Source organism: Stegodyphus dumicola, chromosome 4 (genome assembly GCF_044657685.1).
Source record: "Stegodyphus dumicola isolate Sdum_Otavi_A_Nest chromosome 4, ASM4465768v1".
NCBI lineage: Eukaryota > Metazoa > Arthropoda > Arachnida > Araneae > Eresidae > Stegodyphus > Stegodyphus dumicola.
The window spans coordinates 134,693,313-134,719,522 of record NC_140771.1 but is presented as its reverse complement, the minus strand read 5'-3'; the positions used below and the strand labels follow the sequence as shown (position 1 = coordinate 134,719,522).

Genomic DNA, 26,210 nt, shown 5'->3' with positions numbered 1-26,210 from the left:
TCTTAGCATTTAAAAACACACTTTCAAGAAAATTTATTTCAGCAGTATCTCCTACATTTTTATTTGTAATTAAATAAACCTGAACTGCTTCCCTTTTTCTCTTTTTGCTGATTCAAGAAATCTGAAACACTGCCATTCAGAAATTAAAAGGTAATATTTTAATATCATTTGGACTGCATCACTAATAACATTTCCAGATATTTCTATCATTGGAAGAAAGAGAAATATAGTCATAATCATGGGAAAAATTATCGTTTCTTTTTCAAGTGCAGATGTACAATCTAATTCACTAATGGAACTGTATGGTTTTATGTCAGCATCACTTAATCCATGAATGCCTATATCATTTCAATTGCCACAATATCATAGGTTAAATTAATTATGATTAACTTTTTGCTTTTAATTATGCTTTAACAGGTTCAGCATTACTACTATGCCCAAGACATTATTATTTAATTAAAAAGCATTATTATTTAATTAAATACTTATATGCATATCTATGAAGAATCCGAGATTTTCTTCAAATGTAATTAGTCAAACAATTTTTCAGCACGAAATTTTTCATAGTCCTTTCAATTCAGACAAACTTTGATGAGCATCCTTGAACTGAAGGGATTAAGAAGTCCCTTCAATTCAGCTCATTAAAATTTGATTGAATGCAAGGTTTTTTAATCTGCAGATTTTATAGGTGTTATGTCTTATGAAATACTCACCAGCTAACTACCCAAATGAATGAGCTATTTGGCATTCTATAATATTAAGAATATATGATAATTTTCCTCCTGAAAATGATCTTCTGGAAAATCTATTTAAACATTTAAGAATATATTTCAATAGTTAATAACTTCAAACCTCTGAAATAAAACTTTATATATTTGCTTTCCTTACAGTATGGTATTTAGATAAATTAACTATCTTCCTTGTAGAATGTATAAGTTATCTTTTTCATAATATGTTATTCTTAGTCCTAGAATCTTTCAAAAAATATGGGATTATCATATGTGAGGCCAATTAACTTGTAAGGATTTTATGTTTTACTAAAGTTTATTTTATTTTAAAACTTTAGTGTCTTCTCTTATTTTCCACTTCCGGCCAGAATAAACGTGGTTAGTTTTAGTATGCAAATTGAGCTTGCAAACTATTAAGTATTTAAGTTGTGGCTTTTAGCCAAGAAGGAGTTAAGAGAGAGAGAGACTTCTCGCCACCTTATTTCATGCACGCTTTTCAGTCAGTTGCTGTCCACCTTTCAGGCCAGAAATTTAGTCCTCTTGATATTGAAGACATACTGTAGTTTTCCCGCATTCTGTGTATTACATACGTAAAGACCTAAAAGGCCAATCTTAGTGATACTAGTCTTTGTATAGTATTTGAGTTTAGCTCTTATTTAAATTTAGTTAGTTTGAAGTTCTTATTTTTTTAGTTCAGACCACAAGTACTGGTCTTTGTATCCTGAAGTGTGGGAGCAGCTGCAAACCATGAAGAATAAAGGGTAATTAAATCCTTCCCATCTTTGTCATATCTTCTACAATTTCATCGAACATACTTTAAAGTAAACTCACTATTCTTCTCAGGACACCCACATGTTCGCCAAAGTGATTAGACGAAATAGTGGTCCTGATAAACTGAGCACAATTAAAAACCTTCATAGAAATATATTATTTGCCTCAGAGGCTAAAAAGCACAAAATAATGAGAGTTTGATCTGACTTCTTTATTTCTGAACTGGCTGAGTGAGTGAATTTTTATAAATTCCAACACATCAATAAGTGAGTTTTCTTTACAGAGACCTCCAGAGTGGGCAGACAGCCTTGATGAGATAGCCCATAACAAAATAAATGAACTACATTAATATTCTCTTTCTGATGTTAAAAATTTTCATACTGGCTAATTAGAAACATATGCAGTTACAAAGTTCATTCAATGAAGTTTCAAACAGATTTCTATTTTTATGTACACCTATAAATATCTATTTTATACTTTTCATATATACATGCACATATGTTGAGTTCACAGTTTAGACACTAAAGCACAGTACCAGCAAATAATAATATTTAAATGAATCACTAACAGCTCTTATATGAGAATATTTCATCAATCAGAGGCCAAGCAATTAAATCCACTGAATTCTAATAGTTTATACTGGATTTGGCTTCTGGCATACAGGCTGATGTTTTCCATAAATAATGTGAATACATAGCAGTTTTTCTTAGAAAGCATCCCTTCCAAGACAAATAACAAACAATAATTATTGCCACAAACACCTAAGAATCTAATTAGAATATTTCTCAAATATATTGCAAACTGGCATTATCAGAGATGAAATTTATTGATTATTCTTTTCAAAAATACCAAAACCTGCAAGATAACCCAAATATAAAAAAAAGGGGGGGAGGCTTTTTATACCCATTACTGTACATAACAAAGTAACTAAATTCAGCAGGCGCAAGAGCTCAGTGAATAACTGCTTTTCAAACTGGAGGTAGAATTTTCTTGCCTCTCTGAAGCAAATCAATTTAGGAATATTTTCTATGCCGCACTCACAGTTCACTTAATCCTAGAAAACAACATAGCTGATTGCTCACTAGAGTGTCAGCAAAACATCCATACTGTACATGATATGGATATAGATAAATAAACAATATATACAAAGTTAAGTTGCAATTGGATATATAACATATCATTGAGTTGCAATTGGATAGTGGATCCTCTCTCACAGCATTGCCCAAAACAAGTCTCTATCATTTGTTAAACAGGTTTTAACTCAATAGTATGTCCAATGAGCTTTGCTTGAAATTTAATCTGCAAGTGAAATATCTTTAAAATGAAAGGTGGTCTTCCTGAAAGATACAATTCAAATTTGAGAATTTGGCCAGAATACATAATTAATGGAAATATAACTGTTTAAAAACTAATGTTTTTGTGTCAACACTGAAAACAAATATTTCTGAAAGAAGGAAATTAGAAGAATGAACAACTGCAGAAAATCCATTTCAGAGAAGTTGCATGTTCAAAGCAAAATATCTGAATGTTCAAACCGTATTTTATTAAAAATTTTCAGGCAGTGTAGCACATCAAGTAGTTAAGCAAATGGGCCTATGTAAACTGAAAAGGGCCAAGATACAACTTTGTGGATGAATGCAAAAGATGATTATTTTTTCACTGAAGGGCTGTATAAATTTACATATGTCACAGAATGTTATATCTTAAATTGAAAACCCAAAGATGTCTCAGCCAAATGATTAAGAATTTGTCCAAAGTTCAACAATCAAGTAAAAAACATTTATACCATCTAAAATCATTTACAATGTTGATGAAACTAGTCATTTCTTTCTTCTCCAGTTTTTAAAATACCTCACCTCTGAAGACCTTCAGTATCACGGTGAAAATCCCTTCACTATTTTATAATGAGCAAATAAGGAAAAAATAGAAGACTACTCTTAAGAATGTTACAAAAACCAAGATCTTTCACAACTACTGACAATATGCAGCCCAAAAAAGTGAATGACAGCAAACATATTTGTAGAATGTGTCAAAAAAATTGGCAAAGTATTAAAAACTCAAAAATAATTTTTGTGAACTCTTTTTTTTATATTACACTATTTAATTCTTATGATTTAAAAAATGAAATATTTAAACTTATTCTGAAATACGCATAACATTTTAACAAACTTAAAAGTAAGATGATAAAAATGTAATAATATATAAAAAGTCACAATAACAAATTGTTTAAAGACAAGGCAATGAAAAACCGCATAAACAATATATGCATCTCCTCCTAAATTAAAATTCTATTATCATCTTTTTCATTTATATATTCTTCCAAAACGGCTCACTGAAAGACGTACGAATTGTGCTTACTATATTTCCTTTTTTTAAGACATCTAGTTTTTGAATGCATCATGGTGTACACTGGTTCACAAAGCACTCTTTAAAAGGAAATGCAGTTAAAATAAATAAAAAACACTGAAAAATTTATATTAATAAATACTTAAAATTACACAATCCAAATGTATAAAATTTAATTTTTTACATAATTATTTAAAGGAATATAATTCAGTAATATATCTAAAGCAATTCAGTAAAATTTGAAAAGGGAATAAATTTCAACAGTGATTAAAAAATGTAATATATGGCAAAAATATTTCTACGAAAGAAGAACTGAGACTTCGGCAGATTAAGAATGAAAAGAAAAGTGAAATATGTTGCCAAAAACTAGGAAGTTCTCCAAGTGAATTACTCTTGGCACAATGTAAAAAAAGTGAGCAAAACTTAATTCTCAAATTTTTCCTTAAATTTCTGATCACAATTTATAAAATTCGATATTTGAATACATAAGTTGAGTCTTAGAACTGAAATATGGAAAAAAATTGCCATGCTTTTTCAGAAAAATTCCAATTTTATGTCAGAATAAGTATATTAGAATAACACTCCATATAAATATATCTTATGTTATCAAATATATATCTTATGTTATGCTTTCAAGACATAAAAAATGCAAGCTGAATTTCAGCAACTGGCCGAGTAGAATGGAAGATACAGAATTGCTTCCCCGCCTTCTTTTTTTTCCTTGATTCAGTTATACCTGAAAATGCCCTGCTAAGCTTATAGTTAGACACTCTTTCCATGCATCAGAATCCTTTACATGGAGAAAAGCACTTCCCTCACCCAAGTTTCATGAAAACATGCAATATAGCATGAATATAAATTCTGGACCAAGGCATCTCTAAAATATATGACAGGACATTTCTGTACGAATGACTATAATACTACAATAGAACACACCCTCCCAACACCTAGAACAACTCCCAATATCACTTCAATGTCAGCAATCAAATTTCTCAGAAGCTTTGCATGTAATCTCTACTTCAGCTGAAAATGTTTTAATTTTAGTGAAATTTATTCAGCAAAATTTACTTAAAGCTGATTATTTGCATTTACAGAAAAATATGGTTAAACATTAAATTTAACTTTTTAGAGCAGAAAAACAGACAATTGAAATTTCATAAAACAAATAATTTTCATTTATTTTAATACTATAATATTTAGATAGATGTAATATTAATTTAACAAATATAAACATATAGATACTGTATTTAAAATTTACATATTTATAAACATGGTATATACTTTACACATGCCACTTTCTCAAAAAAGAGGCAATTTTTATACCATTTTCATTGCAATTCGCATGTTAATTTCCTTGGATAGATTACACATATTAGATGCTTTAACACATAATTTAAGTGCAATTTTGTCTTTGAAACTTTAAACCTTGTGGTTTGGTAAATGATTGAAATGTTTATAACTGCAAGATTTAAAATGCTTGTAAAATGTATGGATTGACAATCATACTGATAATGCTTTTATGAAATACTTGTAAAAACAATGATCTGAACAATGTTTGGTCTTTATGGCCGAAATTCAATTGTTTTAGAATTGTTTCTTTATTATGAGTAACTAAAATGCTTCAATTTAAGATTATCATTACCATAATGTTGCTAATATAATGCCAATACAAGTAACCCTCGTATAACACAGTAGATAGGTTCCTAGAAAATGCCGTGTTGTGTGAAATCATGTTGTACGAGACCCAGAGCCAATATAAAAAGGGGCCAACACACAACAAAGAATATTACATATTTTAATTTAATACAACTTTAGTGTAATAAATTTCTTCTTTGTCATTACTCAGTATAATCAACAGAGAATGTTTTTTCAGTGGAATGAGATCGCTTTCACTTTCATTATTTCTTTCTTCATTTAAAGTTCTGCCATTTTCTTCCATCTTTACAAAATCCGTAATTTTACTTTGCTTACTAGTTCTTACCCGGTCATTTTAAATTTCTCGATATAGGGCTAGACATTAATTTAGAAGTCAAACAACAAAAATCAGTATTATGTTTTCAAATTTTCACAGGACTAGTTTCGATGGTTTTACCAAACCATCATCCTCATTTGCAAAAGTGCAAATGAACAAGATAAGATTATTAGATAAGATGAGATAAGAAAGACTGAACATGAGTTAAGCTACCGGCGACATCTATTGATGAAATGAGAACTAAAACAATTTCTTTAAAGACAATCTAATCTTATCCCTGTTGTATATTGTTATAGGGTTCTTGCAATTTATGAATCGTGTTACAGCGAAACCGTGTTACAGGATGCTGTGTTGAAGAAGGACTACTTGTACTTCTACACTGCTATGTGTCTGATAAATAAATAAAAATAAATAAATAAATAAATAAAAATAAATAAATAAATAAAAATAAATAAATAAATAAAATATGCTTCCAGCTTTTTAAATTATCTAAAATTTTTCTTCAAATAGTATTCATATTTCTTAACAAGCTGTTTTATACTTATCAGTTATTTTACTCAATGTATGATGTTATAAAATTATCAACTGACACAATATGTTCTATTAACAAGTCTTAGTTCTGCATGCTTCACCTGCCATAGCCTTCAGATTTAGAATTTTCTTCTCTAATAAAAGAAGGCAATCAAAATGCATATTTTATTTCTAAAACAGCAACTAGTCAAAACATTTCCCCAAATTCATATTTGACATTTGAAAGGGTTTAAATGAGCACTGTACTTTACTTAGAAATAATTGCATAATGCAATGATTTTTACAATAGTAGTTACAAGATTAACCCATTTTTCACTGAGAATGAAGAAAAGTAACTTATATTAATATCAGAAACATGAAAGAAGGTGAACTGCATGTCACATTGGGATTTGTTTTCATCTAACCAATGAAGAAAAAGTACACACACTTTTGGAATTCTACAAGATGTTAAAATTATACCATCAGATATCCTACATGAAACAAATCATAGACTTCCTTCAACTTCAAACACAAAAATTCTGTTCATTCCTTGAGCAAATTGGTTAAAAGTCACCTACAATTAATAAAATTAAAAAATATGCATGAAAGATACAAAGGCAGAGACACAACTGAGTGTCAAAATAACACACCCATTCAAAATAATGCTTGCCTGTTGCATCCCTCAGACAACCAAACTGATCCCTTCACTTGATGTTACAATGAATATATTCACTAAAGAAAGAAAAGTTCAGATTGAGCCGGAGACACAGTAGCAAACAGACAATAATGAATTTCTTTCTACTGAGGTGGCTTAAGCTCTGAAAATTATTACCTGCCAGATATCATTGCATGAAACTATAAAGATAATGCAAGCCACATCATGCAGGTTACGAACTTTTAGCAAGCACCTCTTAGTGGTTAGCATCGAACTGTTCCTAAACCTAGAAGGCTTCTCTGAATCCTGGAAATAATACTGTATGGCTTGTTCAGCACTTTGTGGAGACATCAGTCCATGAATACTCTGCTTTGTCTTATGATTATTTTAACCTTCAACAAGTGGTTAACCTCATCTTCTTTGCAACTGATTAACCTTTTTAACAACAATTCTTCACACAAGGACTGCAAGACAATGAAGCAAGACAAACAGCCCATAGAGATTTCTTAACATGAATTATCATCTGATGATATGTGAAAATACAGATGAGTTCATTTAACTTTTTTACTATGATGAAAAATAATTTTTGCATTTTTGTTGATTTTAACTCTTTATCACGCATTTTCAATAATAATGATTGATTCTCAAATGCCTTTATACAAACAGTGAATGCTTTTCAAAAACCACTCAAGGTTTCAGATGATTTTGGTCACCTCAGAGGTAATGTTTAATACCAGTGTTTGTTAATATTCTCATGCAGTTAACTGTCTACAAAAGGTGGTCATCACAGGAGAGTTCAGTATATTACAAAGCATTCGGAAAAGGAAAAAAAAAAAAAAAATCTAAAATATACATACCATAAGGTATCTAGAAAAATTAGTAAGTAAAATGAAAAAATATGCTTACTTTTGTAATAAATAACGTAATGCATTTTGCCTAGTTTTACTGTATCTTGACAGAAACTGAAATATAAAAATATTGGTCCAATCATATATCGGATAAGTTTAAAATGAAGTACATTGGTGAATATAAAATAATAGTAATACCAACTGAAAACAAAATAATAGCAATATCAAAAAGAAGTAAACAACAGTAATATCAACAAACAAACAGTTTTTAAAATATGAATCTAATGATTCATATTTTAAAAAGCTTAAATGACAATGAAGCATTACGCTTTCAACATATTAAGCAAAATAAAAAAAAAAAAAAAAAAAAAAAAAAAACCACTTCAAATGACCAGTCACTTTAGCAAAAGCAAATTCAAACACAGTTTTTTTTTTTTTTTTTTTTTTCTGTAAAATTGTTAATTCATAAACTGCAAAAAGCAGACCTAAACATCCACAACAATTTTTTTTAAAGCTTCATTTAAAAAAATATATATTGTTGCGTGCGTACGGGTTCGTTACGAAATGAATGCACAAGTCCGATGAAAAATGAACAAAAATTTATTATTATCACAACAAAAATGCTTAATCTTCTCAAATTATCATGCAGTATTACAATATCTCACAGTAGTTATCTTTTAACTACTCAAATGTCCAATAGAACGTAATTCAAAACAGCTAAAGAACGCTAATCCGCGAATTCGCTACAATCAACAAGAGCAATTTTCTAAACAACAACAAACTAAGCAACTACTACAAACTGAGATGTTTTCCTCCTTTTATAAGATTTTAAAATCACGCGCTAGAATTTTCCAGTACTTCCTTGAAATGAAAAAGAGATATTTATTTATTTAATGCACGCGCTCTTGTATTTTCAATTTTCCGGCTTAGCTTTCTTTTAATATTCGTCACGCGCTGCACTGCGCGAGAAATAAAACCATTTAATTTATAATTAAACTAACATTAGCTTTTTAAATACCAAATTCGTAACACTGCCCCCTTCCCAAGGACTGCACGTCCCGGGCAGTACAATCCCTGGACAGGAAGCTAAACTTACAACTGTGGCATAAACGTTACATTACAATATCAAACAACATAAACAATAAATGCAATAACTAACTTAAACAAATCAAATGCTATCAAATACTAAATACAAAACAAATCAAATACACATTTGAAAACAAAAAGGACCATGGTCTGATACTATTTACAATTATTTACATTATGTACTATGGCCATAGTAATAAGCTAACCTGTCGTAAGAGTTCGAAGACTCACGGATCCGAACCACAACGTCATTCGTGTTCAGCACTGTATATGGACCATCCGAAGGTGACTGTAATTTAGGACTGAGTCCTTTTCGTTGAATCGGGTTCCACAACCTCACCTTGTCTCTTTTCTTGGATCTATGTCCAGTAGCTCTCGTGTTGTATCTCGTCTTCACTTTCTCCGTCGCCAAGTTCACTCGATTTCGTGCGAAACGGGGCATCACTTCAAAACGGGCCTGGACATCTTGGATGTGTTCCTCAGGCGGTGAAGGCGCATCCGTGCGGCGATCAAACAGGCAGTCACAAGGCAGTCGAAGGTCTTGACCGAAGAGCATCTGGGCTGGAGAAGAGCTGGTAGTCTTGCGTTTCTTTTCGACCCTAGTATGATTTCGGCAGCTTCCCGAACTGGATCTTTCGGACAAGGCATCGACATTTCCAGGCGAGGATCCCTTTTGAGGATGGATAGTCATGCCATCAGATGCTGAAAGCAGCTTATTGTTTTTGAAATCTAAGGAAAAATTGTATTTCCTTAAAAAGTCCAATCCGAGTATGCATGGATCTGTAATATCCGCCACATATGCCGTGTGATGGTAGGCGGCACTTCCAAACCTGATGTTTACGTTTAACTTCCCAGTTATGTCGATCTTGTCACCAGACGCAGTCTGAAGGTTAACACAGGATGGCGTCCAAATAAGTTTATCTTTAAACTGTTCAGCTAAATCTTTCCTAATGATGGTAACATTAACTCCTGTGTCAATGATCATACTGCAAGGAACTCCATTGATATTCCCATTGATGGACAGTCCGTTATTGTTGCCACTCACTGTATAAATTTTAAGAGCTTTAAAACAAGGTTTTTCACTATCTGGCAACCTCCGTTCCTCGATATGGTCACTAATTTGTTTACTGCGTTGTTGCTGGGAAATGGTCTTATTTTCCGTACCTCGGGGTGTTCTGCAGTTTCTTCGTATGTGGCCTTCAACTCCGCAGTTCGAGCACTTTAGAATTAGTTTCTTTTCACTTCTGTTCCGTCTCAAGCCACTGACTTGTCTGGTAAAATCATTTGCTTTATATTCCGTACCCTGGGGTGTTCTGCAATTCCGTCTTAGGTGACCTTCACTACCACATCTCCAACACCTTAGAGCCACTTTCTTCTCGCTCCTACTCCGTATCAAATCTTCGACTTGTCTGGCTAAATCATCTAAACGAGCCATCAGTTGATCCACTGGCTCATGGACTCGCACAGCTCTAACTGGGTAGCGATCTCTACTAGTTGCTTGCTGGGCTGCCTCGAACTTCATGGCGAACAGAGTGCTTTTTATGTCCTTTACATCTGCCATTCGAAGAGCTTTCTGTATTTCAGTATCTCGGATGCGGTCGATAAAGTATTGTAAGGACAGGATTTCCCTTGTTTCTGTCGGGCATTCCGAAAAGGCGAGATGGGACAGCCTTTCAACATCCGCGGCGAGTTCCTGGAGTGATTCGGTGGGCTTCTGTTAGTGGGATTTTAATTGAAGCCTGCTGTAGTCTTTTAAACATTTCTTGCCAAAGCGCAGCTCCAATGCGCCGGATAGAGCTTCGAAGTCAAGTCTTTGGTTTTCAGGATGCGTCTGCAGGATATCCGCTGCGTCTGCTCTCAGCGAAGCGGCGAGATGACAGGCCTTAGTTTGGGAATCCCATTCATTCGCCTCCGCCACTATAGAAAATTGTGTTTTATACACTTGCCAGGAGGTCTTCCCATCATAAGTGGATAACTTCAGAGAGGGACGAGCAGGCATGGGTAAAAATTTAAAACCATCACTATTGTTCCCTGCCATCGCTACGAATTTCTTTAAAGTATCCATTTCTTTGGCAACTGCAGAAACTCTCTCATCAATTTGTTGTTCGATTTGGTGTTGGACGGCACAAACTCTTCCTTCAATTCGTTCCTCCACAGCAGAAACTCTCCCTTCTATATGTTCTTTTACAGAAGAAACTCTTTCTTCTATTTCTTCTTTCACCGAAGAAACTCTTTCTTCAATTAGTCCAACTTTATTTTCAACTGTGTCAATTCTGCCTTCCATAGCTTCAAATTTATTTTCTATTATGCAGGTAATCTCTCTTTTCATTTCTTCTTGACCTGCTTCAATCTTAGCTTGAACGGCTTTCATTTCGTCCTTAACAGATTCCTGGCCCAATTTCATTTCTTCCTTAACGGAATTGACGGCCCCTTCCATCTTTCCTTGGCTAGATTTCATCTCTTCTTTCATTTCTTCTTTAAACGAGGCAAAGGCTGTTATCAATTGCCTTAACTGCTCTTCCATCGCTCTTGTTATTGGCATTCAAATCCCACTTCTAACACCAAAAATTGTTGCGTGCATACAGGTTCGTTATGAAATGAATGCACAAGTCCGATGAAAAATGAACAAAAATTTATTATTATCACAACAAAAATGCTTAATCTTCTCAAATTATCATGCAGTATTACAATATCTCACAGTAGTTATCTTTTAACTACTCAAATGTCCAATAGAACGTAATTCAAAACAGCTAAAGAACGCTAATCCGCGAATTCGCTACAATCAACAAGAGCAGTTTTCTAAACAACAACAAACTAAGCAACTACTACAAACTGAGATGTTTTCCTCCTTTTATAAGATTTTAAAATCACGCGCTAGAATTTTCCAGTACTTCCTCAAAATGAAAAAGAGATATTTATTTATTTAATGCACGCGCTCTTGTATTTTCAATTTTCCGGCTTAGCTTTCTTTTAATATTCGTCACGCGCTGCACTGCGCGAGAAATAAAACCATTTAATTTATAATTAAACTAACATTAGCTTTTTAAATACCAAATTCGTAACAATATTTTCATATTAATAATAAATACTAAAAATAAATTTCAGAAATCAGCAAAGATAAAACTGCCTCTAATATAATCCTTGGACGATATAAAAGTAAAAACAGCCACAGAATAAATACATTAATAGATGCCAGTTTTCAGTTATCAAAACATATCTAAATTTACTGAAACTTTAAGCATTGCAACAGAAATCTAATATAAACATACATTATTAGTTTATAAAATTTAAAAGTTAATTTGCCAACCACTGCTTCAAAAACTATTTTGCTGCAACACCTTTCAAGGTACTTAAAGAGTAGAAATTTTTTAATGCATGTTATAATCTCTTTCAGACATTATATGCAGTAATGAAAATCCTGTTCACTAGCAAAAAAATAATTTTAATACACTAAGTTTTCAGTAACTATATGCAATACAGCAAACTTAGCAATATTGATAGCATAGAATGCTGATCAATATTGAAAAAAAAAACAAACTTGGCAGTTGAGGCAAATAAATATTCATCTTTATTTCAATTGACATTTACAGCCACAATTCACTTGGCACTCTAGTCATGCCTATTAAAAAATATTTACCTTTCTGATACTGTAGTAGGAATAGAGCAGCAAGGCAGTGTCTTAGCAAGAACAGAGGGATATGCAAAAGAGCATAGCTATTCAATATGAAAGTTCACTAAGAGAAAGATTTATTCTCAAAATTTTAAGTTCAAGTTCTGAATTAGTTACATCTTCAATGTTATGTAAGTCATATTATATGGACTGATCTAGACAGAACACAGTCCAGAAACAGTTAACAATATTTTTAGAACAGAGAGGGAAATGACCAAATTAAATATAAACTGGCTATTGCTAATTTAACTGGCTAATTCAATTAACTGGCTATTGCTAATTTAAATTGTAATTTTAATTCGCATATACTTTATCTTCCATATATGCATTTCCTACCTTTAGGGTTAATCAAATAAGGAAAAACAAGAAATGTTTCATGATAAGATGATACAGTTGGTAAAATCCAAATTTTTTTTTGTTAACATAGTATGCTGCTAGAAATTTGCTTGTATCGAATGGAAAGAGAGTGACAGTGCGCTTTTACTCTGCATCAGATAAAAGAATGTCTGGAACAACAAAAGGGTGATAAGAAGAATCTAGATGGTAGAATGGGATATTTCACTTAGCCACCATCAATCTGCGAAGAAAAATGTAATGAATAAAAATAGACAAGCAATGTGAAAAAAAGTTGGACCAATAAGGTAAGTAGTAAGTACTTAACAAAATGTTAAGTTAAATAACTAACAAAATGTTAGGTAAGAATATCCGAAAGATATTTGCATTTTTCTCTAGGAAAATGGTAGAAATTTGAAAAGCACAGAAAATTTAGGTTGGTTGGTTGGAACTTTTCGGCACAAAACCCATGGTGATTAATATTGCGCCAAACAAAAGATTATGTATTTTCAAAACTTAAACAAATAAAGACAAGAACACATGCACCATTCAGTGCATACTCACGAGTCATGATTGGAAATTTAATACAATGTTACATATAGGTATAAAATAGCAAGCTATAAGATCAAACACACAATTTTCTTTTTTACTAATTTTTGAAAACCATGAAATACAGATAGTAAACTCTATAGTCAAAGGATAAATTCTGATGAATATGAATATAACTAGATCCCAGTTAGATCTTCTGAAACTCAAATTGGATTCAGGGCATCCAATTAACATGGTAAAGCTTTGTAGCTTTTAAAAAGTTAAAAATGTTAGAATGTAGTTCTTTACCAACTTAATCTTTTGCTGAAATCTCCCAAGTATTAAAAACAAATTTCGAAAGCAATTAAAATTTGGACAATCAATTAAAATGTGTTTAATGGTTAAAACAGTGTTGCATTTAGCACAAACTGGTTCAATTTCGCCCATCAATAGGTATCTGTGTATTAGCCTTGTGAAACCAATTCTTAATCAGGTCAGAAGGACCTCCTCCTTTCGGTATAGGGTACATTTCCAATGTTCTATTTTATGTTTTGTATTTCGTAATTTATTGGTTAACTGTGCATCCAAAAGATTTTGCCATTTCATCAAAATTTTCCTCCCAATCAAAGTGTTGTTATATGAATAGGGAACGGGTTAGCTGAACAGGCATATTTTGCAGTGACATCCACCAGTTCGTTTCCCACAACACCAATGGATCCTTTATTAGACTAGAATAGAAGAGAAACACGCCAATGTGACAATCAAAATCGTAAAAACAACCTTGTATTTAGCGTAAGTATTTTGAAACAATCGATTTCGAGGGCAGCTAAAGGTCCCTCCTCATCAGGAGAAAGAAATAACAAGAAAGAGGAAAAATACAGGGAAAGGAGTCTTAGAAACACGTGGTCCTTATTAGCACTGCACGTGGTTGTAACCGAATTTTTAATCAGAGTTGCACTGGCCGCCTACTTTTACTGAGCCAGGCTATCTGATCAAACATGTAACACAAAGGACAAGAAAAATGATGAAGTTAAAAATAGGGAGCGAGGGGCAAATGCACCTTCACGCTCAAAATCTGAACTTCGAATAATGGAAAGCAACCACTGAACAGATTTTTATACCCTCTGGTAATACCAAATGCGAGCAGGTAACACCATTTTTCGGCAAAAATAACTGAATTAAGATAGTAGAATTTTAAAGGCATTACGAAGGACTGGATTGGACTTAAAATCATTAACTAAACATGCTAAATCTTTGTGAATATGAAAAGCCTCAAGAAAATCCAATTCACCTATGGAAGAAGCCTTTTGGATAATTTTTGCAGACCCAAAGTCAAAATTATGGTTAAATGTCCAACTATGATCCGCTATTGAAGACTTGTTAATTTCGCCTTTTCTGACATAAGATTCATGTTCCCTGATACGAAACTTTAACGCTCTTTTTGTTTGGCCAATATATCTTAAACCACACTGACATGATATACTATAAATTCCCCAAGAATTCAAGACAGAAACGCAATCTTTTAGAATCGAAGGGTGAATTTTATTAATAGGCGAGAAACCGACTTGAAAATTGAATTTCTGGAGAATCCGTGCAATTTTATAGCTAACAGAAGGATAAAATGGAAGCACGACAAGGTCATTGTCGATCCTTTATTGTTGGGTACCAAGCCAAGGCTTAGTACCCAGCAATAAAGGATCTGGTAACCTTTGATTTTTAAGCTAACACTGAACTTCAGAACTTCTACGATTAACAGATTTGTGTTATCCACATAGGATTCAAGAGCTTTTAGCACACAAAGCGAGTGTGTGTAACTAATGAAATTTTTCATATGTTGTTTACCTATGAAAGATAGAGTTAATAGCAAAGCAACAATCTCTGCAGTAAAGATGGTATAAGCGAGATAAAGTTTTCTTCCCTCAACAGTATTCCCGCACACGAAGGCAGAGCCGACGTGATCCTGGGACTTAGATCCATCTGTATACACTGCAACATAGTCATTGAAAGCCTGTCTATGTTCATAGAAAATCTGCTTGTACACATCATCATTGGTGTTATCTTTAGCTAAGTTGGAAAATGTGTTGAGAAGCTCAATGTAAGCATCTTTCCAAGGAGGATTTCCAAATATTTTACTGCTTGAACTTTCACCTCTTAGAAGCCATGTTCTTGCATCCACTGTTGAATGCATAATCCCAAAGCAGGAATACAAGAAAGATGCACTTGGTAGAGCAAATAAAACTGGCTATCGAGCACTAAGTAGTTGGCTGAATTATCAGGATGTGAAACAGTTTTTGAAGTAATAGTGAAGAGACAACTACTCATGTCTCAGCTGAAGGAGTGGCTCGAAACATTCTACATACAAACATTGCACAGGCTTTTATATATTTTTGAACAAGGAAATGTGACATTTTATGCAATTCAGCAGATCTTGTCATAACCAAAAATAGGGGAACAATTTAGGTGTTTTCTGTACTTTCTGTAGTTTGAGGTCTTTTACTAGATGATTACTTGGCAGTTTCATGAAGTGTAATAAAATTTTGCAAAGCCATATTTGAAGGAAATAAAAATTTGAACCTGGCATCCCCACCCACCACAGAGTCCAACAAGGGGACTCAGATTCCTGCACCAAGGATAACCAGGTTTATATGCTAACTGAAGCCCCACAGTCAGCTTTCCTAAAAGCAGGTACTCCCGAGAGCTTGTCCCCAAGCCACTGACAAAAGGACCAGTGGCCAGCCGATTGATACCCATGAGTACGATAAAGTGCCTCCCATTTAGAAGAAGCAGAAGCCAAAGCAGTGTGTTGGGGACAGTACCTCGTCCTTCAACTACCAGGACCCTCCTTTCCAGTGACATGGATCTCCACGCACGCAGTTTTCTCACCATTCGAAAACTAGAGACAAGAACAATTCTAGTTTTTCATAACAAACCTCAACCTCGGAAGAGGAATACCACAAAGCAGAAGAAAAAGAGAAAAGTTAACATTTGAGAGGAGATGGAAAAAGGATAGAAAGGATGAAAAAGGCCTAGGATTGTGATACCCGATCACTAAGACAGTAATCCCGTGAAGGATCTTCACCTGCTATGCTTTAGCAGGGCATATTGAAATGGCCTTCATGTCTAAGGTGGCCCTACCAGGAGTTATGCTCCCAACATACTTCGCTCATTCTGCCCAGTGACACACCCCGCCACTTTGATGTAGCATAGCAGAATTTGGGGGGGGGTACAGGAAAATTCAGACCTTCAGTACATATTTCATTCTGCTTTAATATATAGTAAGGAACTTAAAAAACTGAAAAATTAATTTTTAATTTTAGAGCAATTGATCATAAATTCAATATTAAAAGCATAATACAGTACAAAGTCTGTAATACAGACATCCACTATCTGGAATGATCTATAATCCGAAACTCAAAGCCACAGTTTTCTTTTGTATGCTTTACGCATGCGTGTAATGCATTTACACATACGAATTAACGCACGTTTGCACATGCGCGTTGGGAGGATGTGTCTCCAGATACGTTCAAAAATGCATGGCATAATTTATGGCCAGCTACCATATTTCATGGTGAGGACGATGAAGATGATAGCCGCAAATTTGAAGGTTTTCGGACATCGCAAACTAAAGGCGAAATTTTCTTTTGTATGCTTTACGCATGCATGTAATGCGTTTACACATATGCATTAACGCACGTTTGCACATGCGCATTGGAAGGATGAAGATGATAGCCGCAAATTTGGAGGTTTTCGGACATCGCAAACCAAAGGCGAAATTTTCCAGTTATTAAATTTTGTAAAGAAATGTGGAGATGTGGTAATAAATGAAGATGATATAGCAGAAGTTTTTCATTGCAATGATAATACCCCAATCATCAATAAATGGACAGCGAAATCTGTAGTATGGTTCTAGATCCAGAAAATACCGTATAGCGAAGAAAGTGACAGAGAGGTTATTGAAAACGAAAAAATTTCAATTGACAAGTCAGTCGGTATACTCGACACAGCATTTACAGGACTTGAACAGTGGAACTTTGTAACTGAACAAGTAATTATGTCTGTTTATAGAAAGTATTAGGAAAAAAAAAAAAAAAAAAAAGCGAAGCAACTTAATATGAAAGAAATGTTTAATAAAGTAAACAAATAAATATTATTATTTTTTTTTGTAAATTTTGATACCCTTTAGATCATAATTGCTCTTTATTTCATAAATTACGATTTCATATTTTTAATTGGGGCCCACCAGCGGCCGAGCGGTAAAGACGCTGAACACTGGTAGTTCGGTCTGAGGTTCGAATCCCGCGAACGGGCTGGCTGCATGGGCGTTTTCGTGGTTTTCCCCATGTGTAACGTGTATACGAGCCAGTTTCCCTTAGAAAGTCCTCCACGAAAGGCATCCCTCCCTTTAGGCAGATAGCCCTCGTGTGCTTTGCCATAATTAAATACACCACACCATATTTTTAATTGTATAATTTCTTCATGTCATCTTACCAGATTTAAATTGATGATCTATAATCCAAAAAAAAAAACCCCTAATCCGGAATTACCGAAGTCCCGACGAGTCCGGATTATAGACTTTGTATTCTATTTATATTTTATCACCCCTTAACTCACTTCAGCAAAGAGAATCCACTCAGGTAAAAGTAGCAATGCAGAACAAACAATATGTTATGCACATATCCAGCACAGTACACATCACTGTATGATTACATTCAGTTCTTTTGTCAACTATAAACTTTGAAAATTTAACTCCAGGCTTTCTGCATTTGTTAGCTGTAAAATTTAACACCTTGCATTAACTATGGCATATGAGAGATGTGGTACGTCAATAGGGCCAAAAGTAAACACAACATGTGACAGACATGAGCTAGTTATATTCTTTGAGCTACATGCCACAAAACACTTATCAATTTTCCTGTCTACATTGGAATGTGAAGATATATTTCTTGAATATTAGATACCCTTGAAAATGTCTTCAAAAAGAATACTAAGCTTTGATGAGGTTAATAAAAGTTTGCTAACATTTTAAACTATGCTTTAACAGGTATTTTAAATAATAATATTGACAGTAGTGATATTTTACTTTCTGCATGAAAACATAAGCACGTAAACCATACAGCATGCAATTTAAATAAATAGACAAGCAACAGACAAAAAATAGACAAGACTTGGTTTCCTGTAGACTGGGATGACATGAAAATATAGTTTCCATTATGTATAATAATGGTTGAACTGAAGCTAACAATTCAAATGAATTCCTCTAATGAGGGCAGTTAAGAAACTCCAGTATTCAGAAAAATGATGCAGTTCAACAGATTTTTGCAAATATCGGGTTTTAATCAAAGTTTCCCACCACTGCAACTATTGTCCACTAAACAGATCACGTTCGCCTGTTTAAACGCATTTTGTCAAATGATTTTTGATATTTGAAAGAAAGGCACTTGCTTTAGTACACTGTGTTGTAAAATTTTTAAAAAAATATTGTTAAGTAGAATTGGGTCACAAATAGAACTATCAGGCTACCACATTAGAAACATCATTTATTCCCAGTTCTATTGCAAAGAGTCAGCTACAAAATTTCGCCAAATCATGTGAACAGCTTTTGGTACTAACATTGTATCATATAACTCTGTGATGATTTAGTATCGAAAGTTCAAAAACAAGGACTATGACATAGAAGAAGCAGAATGCTCTGGCCGTCCTACTGATGTTAATGAGGCCTGCCTGCCTGCCAGAACTTGCAGAAAAAGATCAGTATGCAACCACTCGAGAGCTTGCTAAAGAATTAGATGTTAGTGCCATGTCCATCATTCATGCTATGCATCGCATAAACTTGACATAGACGAAGCAGATACAGACAGACATGTTCAGGCCTGCACTAATCCATTCGAATATCAATGCAAGGATAAAATTCTGGACCGAATCAACACTTCTGATGAAAAGCGGATTCACTTCAACAACAAAAACCAAAAAGTGGCTTGATCTGCATGCAGTGAACCTGTCGGCAGCATTGCAAAGTATAATTTTGACTAATAAAAAGATCATGCTTTGTATCTGGTGAGATAACCGTGGTATTATACACAAATAGTATCTGGAAAAAAGTAAAACCCCTGACAGTAAGGTGTACAGCAAGATACTAGTCCATGCTGACGCTACTATCAAGGAAAAATGTCAAACTGAGTTCCGGCGCAAGAAGGTAATATACTCCATCAAAATAATGAAAGACCACATGTGTCTGCATTCACCAGCTGGACTCTGTACAGACTTGAATGGGATCTTTTGCAACACCCACTGTACAGCCCTGACATTGCTTTTTTGGACTTCTACTTTTTTTACATCTGCAGCTACACCTTGCTGGTGCTATATTCCATTCTGGGCTGAAGGCTTTGAGAAGCTATCAAAATGTTAGCAGAAAATCATACATTTAGGTGGTGATTACTACCTGCACTAAAGGTACTGGTTTCGCGGTTTTTTTTTTTTTTTTTTTTTTTCCTCTAACTTTATTAAGAACGTTTTTTGGTTGAAAACTTTCGTTACAACCCGATAGTTAAATGTTTCCATTTTGCAAACAATAGCTTTATCAAAAGACAAGTGCAAGATTTGTCTGGTTTTTCACTAGTATTTTTCAGATGGTCAAACTACATTTAAAAGCTAGCAATTGTTATTTTCTGTTACTTGATCAAAGAAACTTCTTAGCATTTTGTAGGTCAGAAATGAAAACAAAGATGAAGTATTAATAACAGAACAGTCTATTTGATTACTATGGGTGAAACAGCAATCAATTCTTCAGTTCGGCAATTCAGCAATATAAGCGGGACGTTAGAAATATATCTTTAATGTCAGTCAATTTTGCAAAAATACAGTTTTTAGGAAAGTGAAATATAAATCATTTAGGAAAGTGAAGTATTTAGACATAACTGATGCTAGAGTTGCCTCCAGTTCAAATGCTTAGCCAAATCATGAAATATCTTGATGTGTGACCAACCTTGTTGGTGTGTAAGGCATGCACTCTTGTAATTTAAATCATAAGACAAGGGGTTAAAAGATGGACAGATAAAACATTTTAAGAAATGCTAACAGGTGATTATTTCATTTTTACATATGTGGAGTGTTCGTCCAGCAAAACTATGAACTTTTGCTTTTAACTCTGTTTGGAGCCAAGACCTTGAAAACAGAAACAGAGTAAGTTCTAGCTTCAAAAATAGCATATCGAAATGATTTATTTCCCCAACATGGCTTAATAAACTGAAAAATCTTCACAATAGCCAATACAAAAATATTTTTAATTTTAAGTAAATTTATGAGAATTTGGAACATAAAAATAATAGAAATTTTAGACATTTAAAGAAATCCATTATTTCTACTTATACAGGACAGGCAACATGGATGTTACCACTTCAATGAATATATTAATTTTCAATGCAAGCTACATATAAGTAGATATGGCAATACAAAGCATATCGCACATGTACAAGTCAGGTCATTTAATTTTACCTGAGTTAGTAAATATCTTCAAACCAGTCACCGTGTTCTAAATGCACACATGCATCAGTTGGATCATGTTCTCCGTTACACAGCAACACACAACAAGCAGCATGGACTGAATCCCACGGTAATTCCCTAATGAATGTCATTAAAATTTCTTAGTTTCATAGAATAAAAACTGGTCTTCACCATCCCCCATAAGCATTCAAGCCTGATATCAAAATCATGAATGAAAAAAAGAGAGAAAAGCACATTAATAATGTCAAAACTAAATGTATTAAACAGATTTTCGAATCCAATAACAACTCGCAAGGCACATGAAACATATTACTCAACTTCCCCTTAAATTTCCAGTTACATTATATGGCAGTATCTTTCAGACTCCCCCTTGTTTTCATGCAAATCTGATTAAACATAAAAGCATAATTTTTGCAAAAGTTTCAGCAAAATCATTTAAACAAAACTTACATCTTCCATGGCTATGAAATTTGATGAATCATGAAAAAGATTTATATTGACTAGATCAAAGATTGTATGACCAATACTCCAGCGTGTTCTCATGAATCCCTTACTCTAAAAACAGAAAATGAAACAAAAAAAAGTAACTTAACAAATATCAAACACCTTAGTAAAAACAAAAGATAATGTGCATACAGCATATTTTAGAATTAAGTGTTTAATATGTTTTAGAGTCAAGATGTGGAAAGTAGTACCAATGAATTGCTGTCTATTAATTTTTATAAAACTATCATATTCAAAACCTCCTAACAATATTTTCTTATCATTATGTAGACCATGTAATATTCCAACACACTTTTTCTAACTTAATTTCTAAGATTTCTGTTTTCTAAGCAGTACTCTGTCAAATTTAACAAAGGATATTACATTTAAATTTTTTAATATTGTAATCAAACCAGAAGTCTAAGAATTATATTAAATAAATGCAATTTAAACATTTCAAACTTGTATATGAGATAAATTTTTAATGAAATGGGAATAAATTTCTATACATGAGTATTTTTTAAATTTGATTTAAGGTCCAAAATTTTAATTCCAATACTAGAAATGATATTGTTCATGCTTTCTACAAAAAGTGCTCAACCAATTTACTTTAATACAGCATTTATAAATCTGGTCCAAAATCTGGATTTTTCATATTCGGAATGATCTAATATCTGGACTTCAGAACAGCCTTCAGCAATTTTTTAAGATTTTTTTTTCTTACAAAGTATTGGAATGGAGAGTATAAAACTTAAAAAAAAAAAAAAAAGAAGAAGAAGAAGAAGAAGAAGAAGCTGTTCCATAACAATGATTTTTCTCATTGACTAACTGAGATTCCTACTCATAACATTCAAACACCTGCTGGCTAAGTGGCTATGACTACACTTTTTGCCCTTGAATGGTTGTGGGGGCATTAGCATTCTTTTTAACAATATAATTTATTTTTTAACATAAACAATAACTGAATGTCCAAGACATATTTTTTGGGAGCAGGATGTCGCTCATCCTAGTTTCTGTTCACTGGCATAGCAACAGGAGGAGGAATTTGATTCTGAGGAATTTCAGTTAACATTGCAAATTGTGCTCTTTCTTAACTTTTTAATTTGATTCAGCTTATTATTTTTTAGATCTGGTATAATTGGTGCTGCACTATTAAAATTAAAGTTAGAACTTATGTTAGGAATATGGCACTGGAGAGTCAATAGAACAACAATGAATAACAAAAAAAAAAAAAAAACTATTCATAATTCTAAAAATGACAATTATGACAAAGTGGTGATTGAATAGATGAGATAGCGATGCTGCGCCATTAACAGTCCAATGCTAATGGCTGTAGGCAAAATATTTAACGATGATGAAGTTAAGAGCTTAATTCGTATATTCAACAGGTCGGTTAACCAAATTTAAAAATCACCATGGCATGAGACAGTTCAAAATTTCAGGCAATAAAGCTTCAGCTGATCCATGTGTATAAACCAAACTCATTAAGAATGAAAGATATCTCCAGAATTTATTGCTGTGATGAAACTGGTCTTGCCTGGTAATATATGAATTTTGAAATACCCGAGCTACCTCTACAGAAAAGACCTAACCTTGTGTCAAAGATTCCAAAGCGAGACTAATCGTTCTGGTATGAGCAAACGTTACAGGAATGCACAAATTTAAACTTTACACAATTGGGAATAACACAACTTTGACATTTGAAAGAGTAAAATTTTCTCTATCATCGCTTAAATATAAAAGCATGAATGACAGACACATTAACAAATGACTGATTTTGAAAATAATTTCATACCAGATACTCAGCAACGTTTGAAATTAGTTGATTTATCGGATGATGCAAAATTTTAGCACTTATAGACAACTGTTTGGCTCATACGTTACTTAATGTTTTAGCTAATGTCTCCATCTTTTTCTTTCCTCCAAATTAAACATAAATCATTTGCCCAATGAGTATCAGAGTGCTTTGTACACTGATGCAGATGTAAGAAAGTCTTTTTAAAACCTATGTTGAATTTTCAGAACAGTAACAAGGCCATTCAAGAATTTTTCAAGTACACTGACATAAAATCTGCTTCGTGGATCATTGGACATCATTGGTCATAGAAAGATGTGTCTGAAGATATATTTAGAAATGCTTGGAATAATTTATTGCTAGCTGCCATATTTCACAGTGATGATGATTACAACAATCACAAAAATTATACATAAGCAGAAGGCAAAATTTTCCAATTAATGGAACTTGTAAAGAAATGTGGAAAAGTAATAATAAACAAAGATGATATAACAGACATTTTTCATTGCAATAACAATGCTTCAATTAGTCGATTAACAGATGGCGAAATCTGCCATCAAGCAGCCCATTCACAGAATTCAAACCTTGGACCAAATTACCGTTTGGCCACTGGTGGGCCCTTTTCACTCCATCAAATCAAGCTTTACGAAGGACTGTAAGCTCACAACAACCTCATTGCATTATTGTTCAACAGAGCTTGTGTGAATGGGTTGTGGAGAACACATGGCCACATCGCATACCTTAGCAGAGGGTATACAGTGTATGGCACAGTTGCTACTCCTCCGCCTACCTTTAATGGTGCAGCAGCATATGACCTTCATTTGTGAACAGAGTGGTGCATGCGATTATATGAACAGAATGACATTTCTCAGACAAATTCTGCTTCTACATGCAATATCAAGGTAGACAAATATACAGATGCCTCCACAGTAGGAAGTGCTTCTTAGAATTTTACTGTATGAATCCTACAGGTCCAGCAGTAGGAGGTATAGTATGGGGTGCCCTGTACAGGTCAGATCGACGCCAGCATTTTGATGTGTGGTCAATTCAACATGAGGTCGTTTCGACGCGGGGTCAGTCTGACACCATACTTTTTTTTGTTCTTGTTTGACGCCATACTTTTAATATTTTTATTTATTTTTAGAATAAGTTTGCACCATCATTCAAATAAATTTGGTGTTATCATCATTTGGTGTTTCACACCCCACATTATGGGAATTCATAGATGGTCTCAGGCGTATTCAAAAATCAATTGATCAATGTTATGAACAATTTGTACGTGGAGATGAACCGCCGCACAAGTGGAATCGGTATCTGCAAGCTGATATGAGAATTAAAGTAATAGTTGAAGATTTTGAAAATCCGAGAAATAATGGAACACCTGAAAAGTGTGACGCATAACTTTGCAATGGATTAGTATAATAACGGTTCTGTGATGTAATCTAATTTATCTCTAATCTTATTTATGTGCAATCTTATTTACCTGTAATTATATTTGTCTGCAATATAATATAACTACTTTGTAACCATATGTTTTTTTTACCATTTGCGTATTTTGCAATTTTGATGCTGTTTTCTGAAATAAATAAATAAAAAAAAAAAAACCTCCTTCATGTCCCGGGGCCTTGACGTTGGCAAGGGAGTTTCTCATTAATCTGGAACACAAACAAAAATCTAGAACACTTTCACACATATACACACATATATTTATTTCAAATATGCATGCAAACAATTGCTAATTCAATAAATAAAAATCAGTCATATTACTTACTTATATAATTTCATATTTATTCTATAAATAAATAAAAATACTAAAAAAATATGGCGTCAAACTGCCTTGGCGTCTAAACGACCTGCTTCGTTGGGTGCCATTTGATATGAGTTAAGCTTGTGTCAAGAAAGCATACAATAAACTAACTAGCCAGAGTTACATTACAGACATGAAAAAAACTGTGGTTTTTCCCATATCTTCACAAGGACTTCAGAATTACCTTACAGCAAGGTAATGCATAATCATGGAAGCAATCAATGTCAATACTTCAGCAACACACAAAAGGTTCAATTCTGCCTTGACTGTTGGATTCACTAGATGTTTTCCCAATTGAACATGTCTGGTATACAAATACTGCACACACTGGAATAACAGAGACTACCAGCAGCTGCAAATGATAGAACTCTGGCAACAAATTTCAGTCACACGGATTGCAACATCTCAATATACTGTATTTCCCAGCATATGAAACACAGTGTGATTTATCAGGTTAGAATTTAAGAAAAATACTTTGGTCAGACAGAAGAGGATCTATAATTTATCCTTAAGGTTTTATTCCAAGCATTTTTCTTAACTGATATCACAGATATCATGAAACAGGCGAAGATTTTGCAACTATAATATTCAAGGACATGTCACACACATTTTAATTTAGTATACTGTTTAGGTTGAGTTTCATTTCCTCGTAGTTTTTTTTTTTTCTTTTTCTTGCGACTTTCCTCAAGTGCAACATTTACGCTGATGTGATCTTTCTTCTGGATATTATGCTACGTAATTTGCTGATTGCGTTGCTACAGCCTGAATCTGTGGTGCCACAACTTAAGATAAGACCAATGACAGACAGCCACTGCAACCTCGATGAGCCAAACCCTAGATTCCCTAAAGCAAAGTACAAGAATTTTTAGTTTTGTTACAGTCATATAGCCTAGGCATATTTTCACCTGTTTTAGCATATGAAATTGTTACAAAGCTGAAACAGCTGATTTGCCTTTCAGATACAACAATTTTACCAGAAATTCATTATTGAGCAATACAACTGACAGTGACTCATCAAAATTAGAAAATATAAAAAAACTAAATTTCAGCAGATGAACAGCTTAATCTCTTTGGCATTTCAATTACCCTACAGTATATATTCCTACTTGTATTCATTGCATATATTATGGTCAAAGTAAAAAATCCAGTGATTATTAATAATAATCCAGTTGTTGGGT

At 33.4% G+C, this 26,210-nt stretch overlaps 2 protein-coding genes and 1 long non-coding RNA gene across 5 annotated transcripts in view; 1 reads left to right on the top strand and 2 right to left on the bottom strand.

Annotated features, from left to right (window-relative positions):
- LOC118179935 (uncharacterized) overlaps positions 1-1,941 on the top strand; it is a 106,634-nt gene extending 104,693 nt beyond the window's left edge. Inside the window, exon 3 of the mRNA XM_085815489.1 lies at positions 1,421-1,941. The gene's annotated coding sequence lies outside the window, so the exon portion shown is untranslated. The remainder of the gene's footprint in view (positions 1-1,420) is intronic.
- Positions 1-10,492, bottom strand: part of LOC146997700 (uncharacterized) — a 28,070-nt gene extending 17,578 nt beyond the window's left edge. The window contains exons 1-2 of one of the 3 annotated variants that reach the window (XR_015040793.1): positions 9,123-10,492; positions 7,889-7,944 (exon numbers count right to left, since the gene is read on the bottom strand). Coding sequence is in view for 2 of the 3 variants with exons in the window: in XM_085815487.1 (XP_085671613.1) it covers positions 7,840-7,944; positions 9,123-10,477 (1,460 nt within the window). In the remaining variant the exon portion in view is untranslated. Of the gene's footprint in view, positions 1-7,839; positions 7,945-9,122 lie in introns of all 3 variants that reach the window. The other 2 variants (XM_085815487.1, XM_085815488.1) reach the window with 2 other exon arrangements.
- The window catches only part of LOC146997699 (uncharacterized), a 130,381-nt gene that overhangs the window by 90,951 nt on the left and 13,220 nt on the right, over positions 1-26,210 (bottom strand). Inside the window, exons 5-6 of the long non-coding RNA XR_015040794.1 lie at positions 24,769-24,880; positions 21,398-21,502 (exon numbers count right to left, since the gene is read on the bottom strand). This is a non-coding gene — a long non-coding RNA (uncharacterized LOC146997699). The remainder of the gene's footprint in view (positions 1-21,397; positions 21,503-24,768; positions 24,881-26,210) is intronic.